The 16,707-nt window shown below is 35.8% G+C and overlaps 1 protein-coding gene across 1 annotated transcript in view; it reads right to left on the bottom strand.

Annotated features, from left to right (window-relative positions):
* CRB1 (crumbs cell polarity complex component 1) overlaps positions 1-16,707 on the bottom strand; it is a 189,528-nt gene that overhangs the window by 141,006 nt on the left and 31,815 nt on the right. Inside the window, exon 3 of the mRNA XM_044674912.1 lies at positions 1,298-1,493. Coding sequence (XP_044530847.1) covers positions 1,298-1,493 — 196 coding nt within the window. The remainder of the gene's footprint in view (positions 1-1,297; positions 1,494-16,707) is intronic.

Below are 16,707 nucleotides of genomic sequence, written 5' to 3'. Positions count from 1 at the left end.
TTATGTGAACTGGTATAGAGAAAGCTATAATATATATGTATATATCATATCATATACCATTTTGTATCATATTGTATCATATCATATATCATATTATATTATATTATTATATTATGTTATGTTATGTTATATTATGTTATGTTATGTTATACTATATATAAACAGAGCTAAGAAAGTAATGTTTGCAATGACCAAGCAATCTAAGTGGAAAGAAAAATCATAGAATAATCAAAAGTGAATGTTCAGAAATTAGAAAGAAGAAGCTTGGCCCCAAAAAACAAAAATGAGAAGACATTCCTACCCTACCCCCTCTATAGCAGTGGGAGATATATATGGTATATTGCACATATTTTCATATTTTTCAATGTATCGATAATTTTGCCAATATTTTTCCTTTTTTTATTTGTAAAAATATTGTCATGAGTTGGCTTTCTGAAAGGAGGAAAAGGAATGAAACTGAGGCAAATTTTGCCTGAATTTTTTTTTTAAAAAGCATGGGCAGGGGGCAGCTGGGTAGCTCAGTGGAGTGAGAGTCAGGCCTAGAGACGGGAGGTCCTAGGTTCAAACCCGGCCTCAGCCACTTCCCAAGTGTGTGACCCTGGGCAAGTCACTTGACCCCCATTGCCCACCCTTACCACTCTTCCACCTATGAGACAATACACCGAAGTACAAGGGTTTAAAAAAAAAAAAAGCATGGGCAGAGATTGGAAGACAAACAGGAGAGAGCCATATCATAAAATTCTAGACAGGAGAGGATATCTAGAAGGAATAGGAGATTAGCAGCATCAAATGCTACAAACAGGTTAAGAAGCATGAGTTCTGGCCATTAAAAGATCATTGGCAACTTTGGAGAGAGCTGTTTTACTTGAATGATGAAATTAAGAGGCCAGATGGCAGAAGGTTTAGAGACATAGAGTATAAATGGCTAGAGAGTGCCTCAGAGGCCATCAAATCCAACCCTCTCATATTACTGAGGAGCAAACTGAGGTTCATGGAATTTAAATCAGTCCCCCAAAGTGACTCATGTAGTAAGTGTTAGAGGTGGGTTTTGAACCCAGGAACCCAGATTCCAGAGCTAGATTTCTTTTCATTGAACCACACCATTTCCAAATCAACTGGCACTAATTAAATGCCTTTTAAATGTTAGTTGAATTGAATTGAAACTTATGTATACTCCCAACTCTGAGTAGAAAGGAGATAGCGGGAGATATTAGAGCCATTTATATCAACCTAAATGAAGCCATTTGGTCATCAGGTACCTTCTGAGACATTCATCAAAATATAAAGGAGGACCTACCTATTGTAACCATCAATGCACTTTCCTTGATTAAGGCATGGCTGGCTGATGCACTCGTTGGTGTTGATTTCACAGTGTTCCCCACGGAATCCAGAGGCACAGTCACAGAAGTAGCGCCCCACAGAATCCTGACAGGTGCCACCATTTAGGCAAGGCTGTGACAAACACTGATCAATTTCAAATTCACAGTTTGTACCTTTAAAAAAATCAAAACAGAAAAACAAAAGTTTAACAAGATTTCATGGTGGTGTCGTATTTACCAGAGTTTTTGTCGAGTATCATCAGTTACCCAAAATAATTTTCCTCCTTAATTGTAATTGATATTAACTTTTGGGCATGGGAAATTACAGAAACAGTAGAACAGCTGTCATTCGCAAAGAATAATTGCATTAAGCAGTCTGGGACTTTGTATTAGAAGGGAAGCAAAGCTTGTCATTCTTAGAATGATACTATTTGGAATGGCATTTTTTAAAGGGATGATATATTTATTGTCTAAAAGATGTCTGACTGAGAAAAAGGTTATTTTGAAATTGTCCTGTATTGTGTTATTCATTTTCTTGACCAGCATTTACTGAGCACTTATTATGTGCAAGTCTTTCTTTAAGAACTTTAGATTAGATCTCTACTGTATTGTAAAATAGCTTGCTTTTCCATCAGAAAAATACCTTGTAAATTTTATAAGCTGCTACAATTGATGACACTAAGTCATTATCTCTCTTTAAATAAACCCTAAACAAAACTTCAAACCAGTCTGAGGGATAAAGCAAAGAGGTAATTATTCATACCCAATAGAGTTACACTGTATGTAATAGGACTCCCTTTCATTAAAAAAATCTCCCTAAACAATCAAAATAGAATTTAATTTTCAAAAATGCAGTTTATATATCAGTTTTCACCAAGTAAATGAATCTAAGAGTAAAAGACCATGGAAATGTTTTCCGCCTCTCTATAGTGCAGAAATTGAGAGCCCATAGAAGAAAGCCCAAGGTTCATACAGGTACTATACAACAGAATAAGCATTCAACTAGAACTAGGATTTGGCATCAAGTCTTCTGGATTCAAATTCAGTGCTTCTTCTGTCAGACAACTTCCTTTCATTTTTATTTCTAGAGAAAGTATGAATAATTCTGAAATATTTATGTTTTGTCATTGACTTTTCAACAACAAAATAGTCATTCAAATATATTTAGAAATTATTTAGAAAATATAGGACAAGGGGAGCTAGGTAGTACAGTAGATTAGAGCAAAAGGCTTGGAGTTGGGAAGTCCTGGGTTCAAATGTGGCCTCAGACACTTCCTAGTTGTGTGACCCTGGGCAAGTCACTTAACCCCCATTGCCTAGCTCTTCTGCCTTGGAGCTGATATTTAGTATTAATTCTTAGACAGAAGGTAAAGGTTTTAAAAAAAGAAACATAGGCTAGAATAAAATTCTCAGAACTGGAATGGAGCTTCAGAATTGATGTAGCTCAATATATTTCTAACTGAGAATCCTTTTTACCTCCATAGCAAGTAATCATCTTTCCTTCACTTGAAGGCCTCAAGTGAGAGTGATTCCATAACACTCTCTTAAGAAGCAGTCCACTCTCCTGGGAAATGGGTCTGTTCCACTTTAGTGCTGCCTTTGATACTGGAACCACTTCCTACGTGGTCATGGGGAACCTACTTCATCTTTCTTACCCTCAATTTTCTTATCTGTAAAATGCAGGTAGCAATTATTAACTCCCAACCTTATAGGGCTGTTATGAGAATCACATGAAATAATGCATATTAAAGTACTTTCAAAACTATAAATCATTAGCTATACATAAAGCACTTTTTGTTGATGATGATGAAAATCTTACCTAAGAATAATGAGAAGTTGGTTAGTTGTTTTCTGTGAAATCTTAATTCTCTTAAACATTTACAATGAGTAGTCCCTTGCAAATAGCCAAAAAATATCCCAAAAGATTAAGTTCTACAAATGTTCAAGTGTCCTGCTAAGGCTATGGGACAGGAGGAAGGGGGAGCATAAGATTGCTGGAGGGGGAAATCATTCCAGGTTGGAAACCGAATAGGACAAAACAGGTCAAAACTTCCCTGACTAGTAAAGGTTGAGCTATACCTGAGAAAGGCTATTGCACTTTGATGATAAATGATAATAGATAATAGATTTCTCTCTCTCTCTCTCTCTCTCTCTCTCTCTCTCTCTCTCTCTCTCGCTATATCTATATCAATAGTCAAAAGAGACAAATAGGGAAATAACATTATTCTGAAGGCACCATAGATGAAACAAATACCAACATTTTATATATATATATGTATATGTATATATGTATATACATACACACACACAGACACCTCAAATAGCATAGCAAAGAAGGTCCTTGGATTAAAATCTGACTGATGTGAAAAAAAACCTAGAATATAAGACAATTATAGGAACAATTTCTATTTAGAAGTAGATATACCTAAAGGAAAAATAAGCAAGAAGGAAATTATAGATTTGAACATAATTTTGGAAAAACTAGATTCCATAAATCTATGATTATAATGAAATGACAATCTTAAAAATACTTATTTTTTCAGGTTCAAATGAATATTGAGTGTTAGCAAATTTCATATTATAAAGCAATAAACTGTAAGGCTAAGGATTTTTTTAAAACCTAGAAAAGTAAAAGTAGAATACATTGAATAAATAAGCATATATAACATTCTAGTATTCTAAAACTCAGGAACACAAACTATTGTGGAAGGAGTGCTGGAGTTGGAGCCAGGAAGTCCTTTGTTCAAATCTTATCTCAACTATATCACCCTGGGCAAGTCCCTTAACTGATGTCTGCCTCAGTTTCCTCATCTGTAAAATGGAGATAATAATAGCATTTATCTCCCAGAGTTGTTGTGAGAAACAAATGAAATATTATCTATAAAACATTCCAAGTACAACAAATACCAGCTATTATAATGGTAATGATTTACATGAGGGAAGTCCAAGAATTTTGTAGTTTCAAAGTACTTCATATCATATACATATGTATGTGTATGTATACATATATATATATATATCACATCTGTGTTAGTATCTTCTAAAACTGGAGATTCTGAGCTTCTCAAAGTAAATTTAATTCCTTGAAAGGCAGAGTATGTTTTTGTCTCGATACTTCCAGCATCTAACACAGTGCCTAGCACATAATGGGAATTTTTAAATGCCTAGTCAGTTGACTATCTAAATTATGTATTTCCTCCAGCTCTCCGCATAGCACTTTATACAACAGGCATTTAATAATTGTTTGTTGCTCAGTTTAATTTTTAAATGTATACCTACCACGTGCAAGGCACATACTAAGTACTGAGGATACAAAATTAAAACCAGAAGACATTGTTTTTAAGAAGCTAACATTTGAAAAAAATCATTTATTAAACTCTTACTATGTGCCAAACATAGGAAAACAAATTCAAAATCTGGATACTCCTTGCCCTTGAGAAGCTTACACTTTAATAGGGAGTGACAAAACATATGGGGAGTGGCGGAAAAGGAAGAATGTTTTGTACTGGGAACTTGAATTGGAGGAGTCCTTTCCAGAAGGAATGGTAATTTTAATTGTATTACAGTTCTTAGAAGAAAAAGTAGGAAAAAGGAGAGAGTAGAAAAGGTTATATGATAAATGTGGTGGGGCAGAAAAATTGGTGAGGTGAATAGAAATTCAGAGATAAGTGATATTGTTCCTCTTTATCTGGGTGTCCAGGGTCTAGTTTGGAGGATGAAGCAACAGTAAGGAGAGGGAAAAGGAGGTTATGTACATAATGTATATGTATACATGTATGCCAAAAAATTATACAAGATAATTTGAAGAGACACATGTATACACAAAAGTAGATACAGGTTAATTTAAGGAAGCATAGAATGTTCAAAAATTAAGGATACCCAAAAAGATTTCATGGAGAAGTTGGAACCCAAGTCTTTAAGGAGACTTTCAGAGAAACAAAGATGAGGTAAAGGTACATTCCAGGCACAGGGATAGAGATATGAAAATGCATGGAGGTGGGAGATGAATGCAGTACAAATGTATGGAAATAAAAGATGAAATCTGAATTCTGGGAACAGCTAAGTAGTCTAGTTTTGTTGCCATGCAGGAAGTATAAAATGGAGTAATCTGGAAAAGTCTGTAAAAGAAGGCTATAGTCAAAGTGTAGAGGAATTTATATTTTATGCTCAAGGCAATGAGAAGTCACTGAAGATGATTATTTCTCTTTTCTACACAGCTTTCCAGAGTACTTTTACACACATTATGATATTTAATTGTGGATTTGGGAGATTTTGTGGGTACTTATTTACTTTAAATGGACGAATACATAAAACTATGCACCAGTGGTTAAAATCTTGCTAGCAGCACTTCTGTAAATTTCATCTTTCAGAATTTAGATTTATATATTCACTTGGGGTTCAATTCAACCTAAGGCCTGCAGGAAAATACTTCCATATGGTTTTTTTTAAAAACAAGAACACAACTGAATCAGCATTAAAAAAAAAGAAACTATTGATCTTTTTCTAGTGCTACAGTTCAAACACATTGGTTTTCAAATAATCCTTCAGGTCATTACACAAGGATGTTTCTTGTAATTTAAAACACAACTTCATATTAAACCACTTGCTTTCCTAACAGTGATTTTCTTTGTAGGACTCCTAATATTGCTCAATGGCAAGACCCACAATTCCGCTTCTGTACCTGTTGATTACCACTGCTACTGATATGGGCCAAAGTAATTTAGGTTGTGGCTGTGATACCAAATATCCAGATGGAAAAAAAAGTTTAGTCAATCATCCTGATGTTCCTAAGTTTCCAAGTGTTGGAAATATCTTCATGTCTCAGTGATATTTTGGGAAATATTTTATCTACATATTTTCTGTCTTATAGACTCTGCCATTTAAGTATCCACAGTTAAATGCACATTCACAAAATAATTGAGCTGTTTAGTTTTTGAGAATTTCAAAGATGAAAGAACAAAACTCTAGAACATTTTTTCTGATGTAACACAATGGCATTATTTTTAAGTTTTGCATATATTTATATATATGCAACTACACCTATACATATATAGATATATAAATTTATTTTGGACATGTAAATTGAATGTGGGTATAATGAATGAACAGTCCCTCTGTAGCTACTCCCCTAAGAATTTGTCCTAATTGTAAAGTTGTTCACACAACTATATTGAGTAACCATAAATCTGTGGGAGCTTGTTAACAGTTCATTACAAAAACAAAAAACCATGTTACAGAAACAAACACAGGATCATCGAGACTTGGCTCTACTAGTAGAAAAGATGTGCATAGATGTCACAAATATACATGAAAAGACCTCCTTCTGACCTAGAGAGCTTTGCAAGCTTGGCTACATGATTAAGACTATGGTTATACCCACAATTCCAAAACCAGTCACTCTAAGAACTTAATGAACTTAAAAGAACAGTTTGGCCTGGATTCCAAGGAGAGAATCTATATTAATGTAGAGCAGGAAAGTCGACAGTCATTGCTCCTTCAGCATAAATCATTATCCTTTTTCTTATGCCACGCTTTGGAACTCGAGATAAAAATGTAGACCAGCAAAAAGTAGGAATGGAAATAATAGCATGATATGTATCTAATGCTGAAATTACTTAAAAGGGTAATCAGGACTTAGAAAATACTCTTAATTAGAATATATTATAACCAGATCAGTCAAAAACTAATCACAGATGGCTAATGTGAAGCACTAAGTAAGAGAGTGTTAGCCAACAATTCCTAATGATGTTAATGAGCTTCACAAAAAGTAGTATTCCAAAGAAATGGGGCTAATGATGAGTTCTTTATCATAGGCCTGACCTGGACATTTGTTATAGTTCTTCACTTGGGAGAGTCTAGATGAAACTATAATTAGAATACATTTTTAATTTAACTTATTGAGTCCTTGTTATATAAAGGGATCGGGCAAGGAATTTGTATATTTAGTCTTAGGACTTATCACTGAACTTTCATCTTCCTACAGAATAAGTTACTCCAGGACATTTCAATCCTATATTTTGGATATTTATTGAAATATAGTTTTTGTGAATTTTCAGATGCTAATTTCAGAAATTCTTTTGGATCTGTTGTTTGGATTATAACCACTAATATTTCTAGAAAGTATAAACATTAATAAATTACCTTAGTTAAGATAAGATTGTTGGTTCAAAGGATAAGGAAGTTACTGATAGGAGCTAAGGTAGATATTCCTCATCTTTCATGGTCCATGTAACTCGTTGGAGTTCTCTCCCGACCCCTGAAACAATATATTATGCTAGTTCCTATTTCTCTTAATACTTTCCTACCCCTTCCTTCCTCCTTTCTTCCCTCCATTTATTTCTGAGAGGAAGGGTAGAAGGGGAGGAAAAAGAAGGAAAAGGTAAGAGGAAAGAAAAAGGAAAGAGGAAGGAAAGGGGGGATGAAGGGGAAGTAAGAAAGGAAGAGAAGAGGGAAGGAGAAAGGAAAGGGAAGGAGGAATGGAAAAATTAAGGGAAAGAGGAAGGAAAGGGAAAAGAGATGGGAAAAGAAAGGAAAGGAGAAGGGGGAGAGAAGGGAAAAGGAAAAAAGGGGGAAAGAAGGGAGAAAGAGTGGGGAAGGCAGGGGGAAAAGAAGGAAGAACAAGTAAATAAGTGAATGAATAAACAAACAAATGAATAAATCTGAGTGCATAGCACTCTCTGAAGGGGATACAGAGAAAGTATAACTGTCTTTAAGAAGTTTACAGTTTGGGAGATTAATATTTTTTAAAAGCACAGAATTAATTGCAAGACAGAATGAAACAAATTTAGAAGGTTACAAAAATGATATATAGTTAGGGAACATAAGTTAGAGCTAGGAATGTGAAAAATGAATTCTATAGTGACAGATCCATGTATAGATAGCAGGCATGGAAGGAGGAAAGTATAGAATGTACTCACAAAAAAACCATAGTCCAAGGAACAAGAGCAATGAAACATACTATAGACTTTCTCCTGTGTTCCAATCCAAACACACCTACTGTCTACTGGATAGTTTAAACTAGATGATGAATAGAACATCATCATCCTTCTTACCATCTCAGTTTGTGATCCTTGGAGTTGTCCTGAACTCTTCAGTTTTCTTAACTCTACATTCCAATCAGTTATCATGTCTTGATGATTCTATCTCTACATCTTGCTTCGGTTCCTTACTCTCTACTCTTAGCATTACCAACCTAGTTCAGGGCTTCACCATCTCTCACCTAGATTACTGCCAAAGTCTTCTAGTTGTTTTTCCTGTTTCACATCTCTTGCTCCTCTAATTCATACTCCATATCTTCAGTAGACTACTTGTTACCTAGGATCAAATATGAAGTCTGCTTTTTGGCATATAGCATCTTTTACAATTACATTCCAGCTTACCTTTTGAGCCTCATTATAGCTTAATTCCCTTCACAAGTCAAGTTGGTTTTCTTACTATTTTCCATCTCATCCCTGCCTATACTTTTGCACTGGCTATCTATTTCCCATGCCTGAAATACTCTCTCTTCCTAACTCCATATCTTACAATACTTAAGTTTCCTTCAAAGCTTTACTCAAGCATTAACTTTAACATGAGAACTCTCTAGATCTCCCAACTGTTAGTGCCTTAGTCTACATAAATGGTAATGTGTGACTGAATTAGGGAGATGGTAATGAAATGGAAATATGACATTGTGCAGGCAGAATAAATTTAGAGCTAGAGGAGACATTAGAAAATTTATAGTCCAACAACTCTTTCATTTATAGATGAGCAAATTGCGTTCTAGAGAAGCAAAGTGAATTCTCTAGGTTCACATAGATACAAAGTTAAGAAGTAATATTTCAACCCAAGTCCTTTGATTCTAATTTTAGTCTGATTTTCATTTCACCTAAGAAACAAGATTTTGCAACTGACCAAAAGTGAAAAATGAGCAAGAGAAAAAAGTCAAAGCCAACTCCAAGGTTTCCAAAATGTCAAAGAATAGTGCCACTAACAGAAATAGAGAAGTCAAGATGAAGAGTTAGTTTCATGGAAAAGAAGATGGTGATGAATAAAAAATTTAATTTACTGGTATCCAAGTGGAAATGCCCAGTTGAATGGTGGAAATGTGGAACTACTCAAAGATAGGTCATGACTGAGAACAAAGATTTGAGATTCATTGGGAATTTTGATGATTTAGATTCTCTATCTCTTCTCTGCCTTCTACTTCTTTAGGGATTATATAATCTGAAATTAATGGGAAGGTCTGATTGGTCAGCATTTAATGGGAGTTTTTTTGTCTTTTCCACTCCAGCTTTGGAGGGAGAAGGAGAGGCAAAATTGAATTTAGCAAGAGGGTTCTCTGCTGATATTAGTGAGTGAAAATCTAGAAGTAGGTTCTGCTATGTTACCCATGCATCCATGATCCATCGTCCAGACAGACCCTTCAGAATCCCTAAGGGTTCCAGGAATCTACAGCTCCATAGCTAATACTTAGAAACAGGGCAGAGATGTTCACGTGCTGGCATTACTCAAACAATAACATCATCCTCACACCCACTACAATTCAGGGCAAGCAAACTACCTTTAAGAAAGCACATTTTAAAAAGCCAATTTTAAAATTGTTTCCCTTATAGAGAGTTTGTGCCCTAGATTTCTGCTCAGGGCTTTGACATTTTGCTCTTTAATGGGCATCTCCTGGCAATTAGAGATTGGTGTTAACTTTGTCCTGCAAGATAATGAATATGGGGAGTGATCAGCACATAACAAGTTCTTATTCCCGAAGCTGCTGTGAAATGAAAATGTCCTTCTTCATTAACATGGAGAGTGAGAGGGCCCCCATGCATCTGATGATATATTCAGCAAGGCATTGATAAAACAATTTGAACTTCCTTTTTCACCAGCTGCACAACACATGCTGGGGAAAATAATCTCACACCTGCACCATATTAGCATCCCCAAATGTAGACTCCACCTGATGCAGTTGTCATCCCACACATCTCCCTATATCAGCCCTCCCTGCATTTCTTCTTTTGGGATCAAAATGCTGTGTGACATTTCTCAGCTCTTTGGGTAGGGGAAGGGGGAGATGGGTATCTAAGTCACACCAACTGCTATCAGCGAGAGCCCTGGAAAGAAGCAGCTATGTTAGAGGAGTAACAGGAGCATTTGGTTCATGTTACAGTTGTAGATTTACAGTGTATTCTCCACCTACATATCAAAACTTATAACCTTTTTAACATCGCAGGGAAATGAGATGAGGCTGGATGACTTCCTGCTGTGACTCATAGTGTCAAGCTTGGATAATGGAGGTTGGCAAGAACCTTTGACAGAGTAAATGAGGATTTTTATTACCAATGGGGACACCTCAGGGATTTCAGCCAATAAGCCTTCTGGCTTCTGCATTTAACACAACTCACAGCAAGGTGCAGAAAAATAACAGAAATGACTTCTGATAAATCATTTGCTTAAACCTGCTTTACAAGCTGGGATTCTGCCCTTGGGGGAATAGTTAACTCTTCCTTTTTAGAATTAGGGTCATTAGCCTTTTCACTCTCAGAAGCTTTGCTTTTGCTGAGTGACAAAACACTGTGATAACCTTTTATTTCAATATTCAACTCTTTTTGAAAATATGAATCTCTTTGATCCCTATTGGGCTTCACTTTCTCCACTGGCTCCCTATTCTCAGGCTATAAGTGAGGGAAATGAGGTTGGGGAGGGGTGAGGTGCAGAAGAGGGGGTACTAAGTCTTCGAACAGGTTTGGGGAGTTTGTAAAACCATACATAAGTCATAGTCGGACCAAGAAGTGGAGCTGATAAAGTCCTCTGATAAGGGCTTCTCCATGATTAGAATATCAATTCCTTGAGAGCAGGGGTTTCTTATATTTATAAACTAATATCTCTTATATTTATAAAATTATAAAATTTATAAAATAATTTATAAAATTGTGGAGCTACTTTGGAGAAGTGGCTCATTTGCACTCTAAGGCACGGGAAATATTTTCTAGATAATTGATTATAAGTTCTAGAAGCTCGGATTTCTGTCCCTACTCTCTTTGAACTGCTCTCTATCTCCAACTTTATTGTAGTCTCTATTCCTCCTCTGAATTCTTCTCTCAAGACCCTTTCCCTAATTCCTATTGTTTCTCTTTTTATCTTGATGGATCCAGAAGACTACACCAAGAATTTGAAGATGCTTTTTCCTGACAAACCAACTTAGACAATTTACCTAGTAGTCTATGTGTATGGTGTGTATGCATATATAAATATGTGAAGCTGTAAAGTTGGCATTCAGGATGTAGAAGGTGGGACTTTGAAAGCCAAGCTAAGAAATTTGTACTTTCACCTCCTAAGGACAAAATTATGTGTGTATAAATATACACATGTGTCTATACACATAAATACACATATATGTGTATATATGCATATATGTATTTATAGATACCAAAATAGATAGATAGACAGATGAGAGAGAGGAAGGGGTAGTAGGAGAGAGAGGAGAAATGGCAGCTTGAGAAGGGACATGGCATAATGGATAGTTAGCCCTTGAGTCAGAAAGACCTATGTCATATACTACACAGAACAGCTGGATGGTCAAAAGTCCAGTGGTTCCCAAACATTTTTGGCCTACTGCCCCCTTTCCAGAAAAAAATATTACTTAGCCCCTTGGAAATTAATTTTTTAAATTTTAATAGCAATTAATAGGAAAGAAAAATGCACCTGTGGCCATCATTGCCCGTCTGGATCGCTGCAGCACCCACCGGGGGTGGTGGTGCCCACTTTGGGAATCACTGGTCAAGACCAAGTCACATAACCTTTCAATTTCCGGGAAGGTCTATAAGATTGTAAGATAGAGATGAATTGTGTCTCTGTCTTGGGAAAAGTAGATTCCATTCTCAGGATTTCCTAAAAGTGTTGAAACCATGGGCCAGGACCATTTACCATTACCAGCAAGCCCCTCCCAGTCTCATTTCCAGTGATAGTGAATTACAGCAAAATAGGTACCAGACCAGAAATTAAGGCCATTTTCATTGGATAGGGAGTTGAATACTTTAGCTTCTATTCATGACTGTATTACATACCATGGAATAAATCACTCAAATGTTAAAATTCAGGCAAGTTTATGGCACTACTCTAAGGATCCATGGTTCCATTGGTATGGAATAGTTCTTCTAACACTATAGATACCAAGATGTAATCAAAAGAGATGTGCTTGATGATACTAAAAGAGAAAACTTCCCCAAAAATTTTAAAAGAAAAATAACATTAGAAATACATCGATGGCAAATAAAAATGACAGCCAAAACATATGGACCAGCTATTGGATGTTTTTGCTAATTTTTATTTGTCATAGGGGAAGTTTTAACATGAGGACAAAGGCATCTGTATCCATTTTTTAAAATGAAACATATAAAAATTTATTATATTGCTTAGTCAGTAGCAAAAACAAGTTATTATCACTTCAAGAATGTTCAGCTTCACTAATAAAGTGATTAAAAAAACTTTGAAGTGCCAACTCATGCTCATAGAACTGGTGAAAATAATTAAAAGCAATAATATTCAATAATTCAATGCTGATGGAGGTGTGGAGAAACAAATACACTCATTCAATCCTATTGGAATTGCAAAATGACACATATGCATAGATATGTATGTACACACAGATATACTTACAAGTTATGATGCATTAAAATAATTCACTAACTGGATTTTGACTTTCTGTTAATGAGCCTGTTTATAATTAGCAAGTCTGATCCTCAGACGACAAATATATCAGCTACAATATAACCTGTTTACAGGCTCATACTTGCAGCCTTTTGTCAATAGGTAGGAGCTTCCTTGAGAGTTTATGTTCCATGAGCTCAGTCTTGACAACTCCGGGGCACTGCCTTGCCACAATGAGGCACCCACGTGAGACTTTAGGGGAGCTATTCTGTGTGCAAATTTGGAATATACACATATAATTAAATATTATATCAAATATTTTGTATACAAATGCAAGTTATTATTATATTTACTATATAGGTATAAACATAGCCACGTAGATTTATTCTCCATATCGGGCTAACAGAGCTGTTAGGCAGCTGAGACGACTATTCTGACCCTTTTAAGAATTTTTGATTTTGCTCCACAGATTCACAGGCTGCCTTCGTGAAAGAGCCGTTTGTGTTTTCACTCTGTAAGGTACTAAACTGGAGGGCAACCCAGCAGAGACCTGGATGCCTAACCCACTTAGATGGAACATTTGCATTTTATGCTAACTGTGTCTATATTATGAATTTCACACTTCTTCACTTACAAAGTTTTCATCATAATAAATACTATTTCCACACTTCCATTCGGCAGGTTCATTAACATTCCTGCATAAACTGAAAATGTTAAAATTTTAATAGCCTCCCAAGGGCTTTGTTTTGTGCAATGGCACAAAGGTTTCATCCTAGGCTGGGCATATTAAAACATCCCAATTTATGCTTCTAAGCAGGACTAACTAAATAGCCGTCAGTCTATTCCTGTGCCTCATTCTGTTATTCTTTATGGGAACAAAACTCCTTTCATATGCCCCCCGAGGATAGGAAAGTGACAACATACACTTACAAGGTAGGTAAATGCTGTCCTAAGCACTGGCATGCCATTCACAAAGTTTTAAACATTATGGCACCCAGGACACTGTAAGAATTGCATAGTTCACTCTTAATTTTTTGCATGCATGTCTCAGCAATGGCTCATTACCATGACATTTATTCTTCTCTCCTGAGAATTGTCCATAGGTTATAGAAAATGAAAGGTTTCCTAGCGGTGTGACCCTGGGCAAGTCACTTAATTCCAATTGACTAGCCCTTACCCCTCTTCTGCCTAAAAATTCTCAGGCAGAATGTAAGATTTGTTGTGGTTTAAAAAAAATTTTTTTAAAGAGGTTGTCCTGGTCTTCATGATTTGAGAAGCCCCAGCACTTCTGACAGCTGGACGATATTCAGGGAAGTAACCACTGGACAAAATAGTAAAAAGTGGTCTGGGCCTTAGATGTACACAATCATCCCACTAAGAACCCCACAATGAAGAATGCAATTCCTCTCCCTTGACCCTTCCACTTGAATTCCTCATCTTGCTCTTCTACAATTATTTTCCCATTTAGGAAAGAAGTAAGGATACACATTTGGGTAAGAAATAAGGAAACACACATTTGTTATATTACAAATATTATCTCATTATCACACAACTCTGTGAGGCAAGTGCTAATATGATTCCCATTTATAGTTGAGGAAACTTGAAACTTGAAAAGATTAGGTGACTTGCCATCTGTCATGCAGCTAGTAAGTGTCTGAGCTCAATTTTGAACCCAGGTTTTTCTGACTCCAAGCTTACCAGCCCAACCAGGATACCACTTGGTTGCCTTGATTTAAACTACCTTTAATATTAATTTCAATCTATTTTCATCTGGATAAAAATGATAAACATGGAGAGGAGTCCTCTCATTTTCTTTTTTTTTTGCCAAACCCTGCACTCGCCTAGGGAGGATCCAGTCTTTATTCTCCTAAAGCAATCTCATTTATAATTTTACTGTTCTAAATTCATTTTATGGAATTTGTTTCAACCTCTGATTCCTGAGTAAAAATCTCTCAACAAGATGTCAACTGTTTTTATATGGTGTCAGAACAGCTAAATAAATTCAGTGAATTTAGAGAATGTGTGTGTGTGTGTGTGTGTGTGTGTGTGTGTGTGTGTGTGAGAGAGAGAGAGAGAGAGAGAGAGAGAGAAAATGATTTTTTGTGGGGTGGGGGGAGTAAGGAGGAATCCTAACTAGCTTTCAAAAATGCCTAACAAGTGTTTCCTGATCTGTGGGATTCAAACGGTTACAAAGTATTTGTGAATTCACATAGACTAAGTTATACATGTTACTATTTTTCAAACATATGTGTGATTAATAAAATAAATTTTAAAGTCTTACTGAATTAAGTTTTTGTCATTAAGAATTTTCCTAATCGATAGGCATTTAATTCAACTACTATCATATAGAACTTGCAAATTTTTTTTTCTTAAAAAGGGATCCTCACCCTTGAAAAAGTTGGACACCACTAATGTAGAACAAAGCCAAAAGTTGGTTTGGTGCCATGGAGATTCAGAATATCTACTTTGGCTTTCACAACTTCTTTGCTTGACTGATTGGAAAGAATTCTTTAATGGTAAGAACAGAAGTGATAAGGGATTAGGAAACTAAAATATCCAGGCTCTGAAGAGGTAATAACTGATGTCATCTCTCTAGGTAATCCCACCAATAATTCAGACTGCTATATACTCTTTAAGTGCTTTGATTCTTGCCCATGTCTCTAGAGTTCTTTAAGAATGTTATGGGCCAAAGGACTTTAAAAGAATGTGTGTTCTTTGATCCAGCAATACCACTAATAGGTTTGTACCCCAAAGAAATAAAGAAAATAGGGATGAACCTGTGTGCACAAAAATATTTATAGCCACACTCTTTGTGGTGGCAAAAAATTGGAAAATGAGGGAGTGTCTCTCAATTTGGGAATGGCTGAACAAATTATCTTGATGGAATGCTATTGTACTATAAGGAATGATGAACTGCTTGATTTCTATAAAAACTGGGAAGACTTCCATGAACTGATGCAGAGTGAAACGAGCAGAACCAGGACAATCCTAAGGGACCTATGAGAAAGAACGCTATCCACATTGAGAGAAAGAAGTGTGGAAATAGAAATGCAGATGAAAAACATATGATTTATCACTTGTTTATATGGATATAGGAGTTGGAGTTTTGGTTTTAAAAGATTAAAAAAATGAATAATATGAAAATGAGTATTGAGTGATTAATATATGTATAACTCAGAGGAATTGCTTGTCAGCTCTGGGAGGGGGAAAGGAAGAGGGGAAGGAGAGAATGTGAATCATGTAACCTTTGAAAAATACTTTAAAATAAACATATTTTAAGAAAAGAATGTTATGGGCCATTCTCTAGATCTCTTGACACTGATATATACCAGTGGAGCTTGTAGACTATAGTCAATTATCTCTTTCTCTCACCTTGTTGTAAGGCCACCTTTCCCCCCAATTATTCATCTCTGATTCTGTTCTTTATGCATCTTACCTTGCATAATTCTTCAAAATTTTACCATGTATCCATATACTTTGGGCAACCCTCAGCTTTAAGGTAGTAACCATGCCAACATATAAATGTTTGAAAATGATATCATAGCGTTAATAAACTGAATTCACTATAATGCTTTGAGAATTTAAATAATTTTCGACTGATATTGTCAGGTGGTCATATATTCATGGCATTTTAGAGCTCTAAGAGACTCTGTGTTCATTTTGAAGGATTGAGATTGTACTTTATAGTGGAAATTTTCTACTTCAAGAGCAGATGCTTTGCATTGAATTCCTCATTTGGTCATGAAATGAAGGCCATGTATTCCCA

The sequence above is a fragment of the Gracilinanus agilis genome, chromosome 4 (assembly GCF_016433145.1).
Source record: "Gracilinanus agilis isolate LMUSP501 chromosome 4, AgileGrace, whole genome shotgun sequence".
NCBI classification, from domain to species: domain Eukaryota; kingdom Metazoa; phylum Chordata; class Mammalia; order Didelphimorphia; family Didelphidae; genus Gracilinanus; species Gracilinanus agilis.
This window is presented reverse-complemented; position numbering and strand designations above follow the sequence as displayed.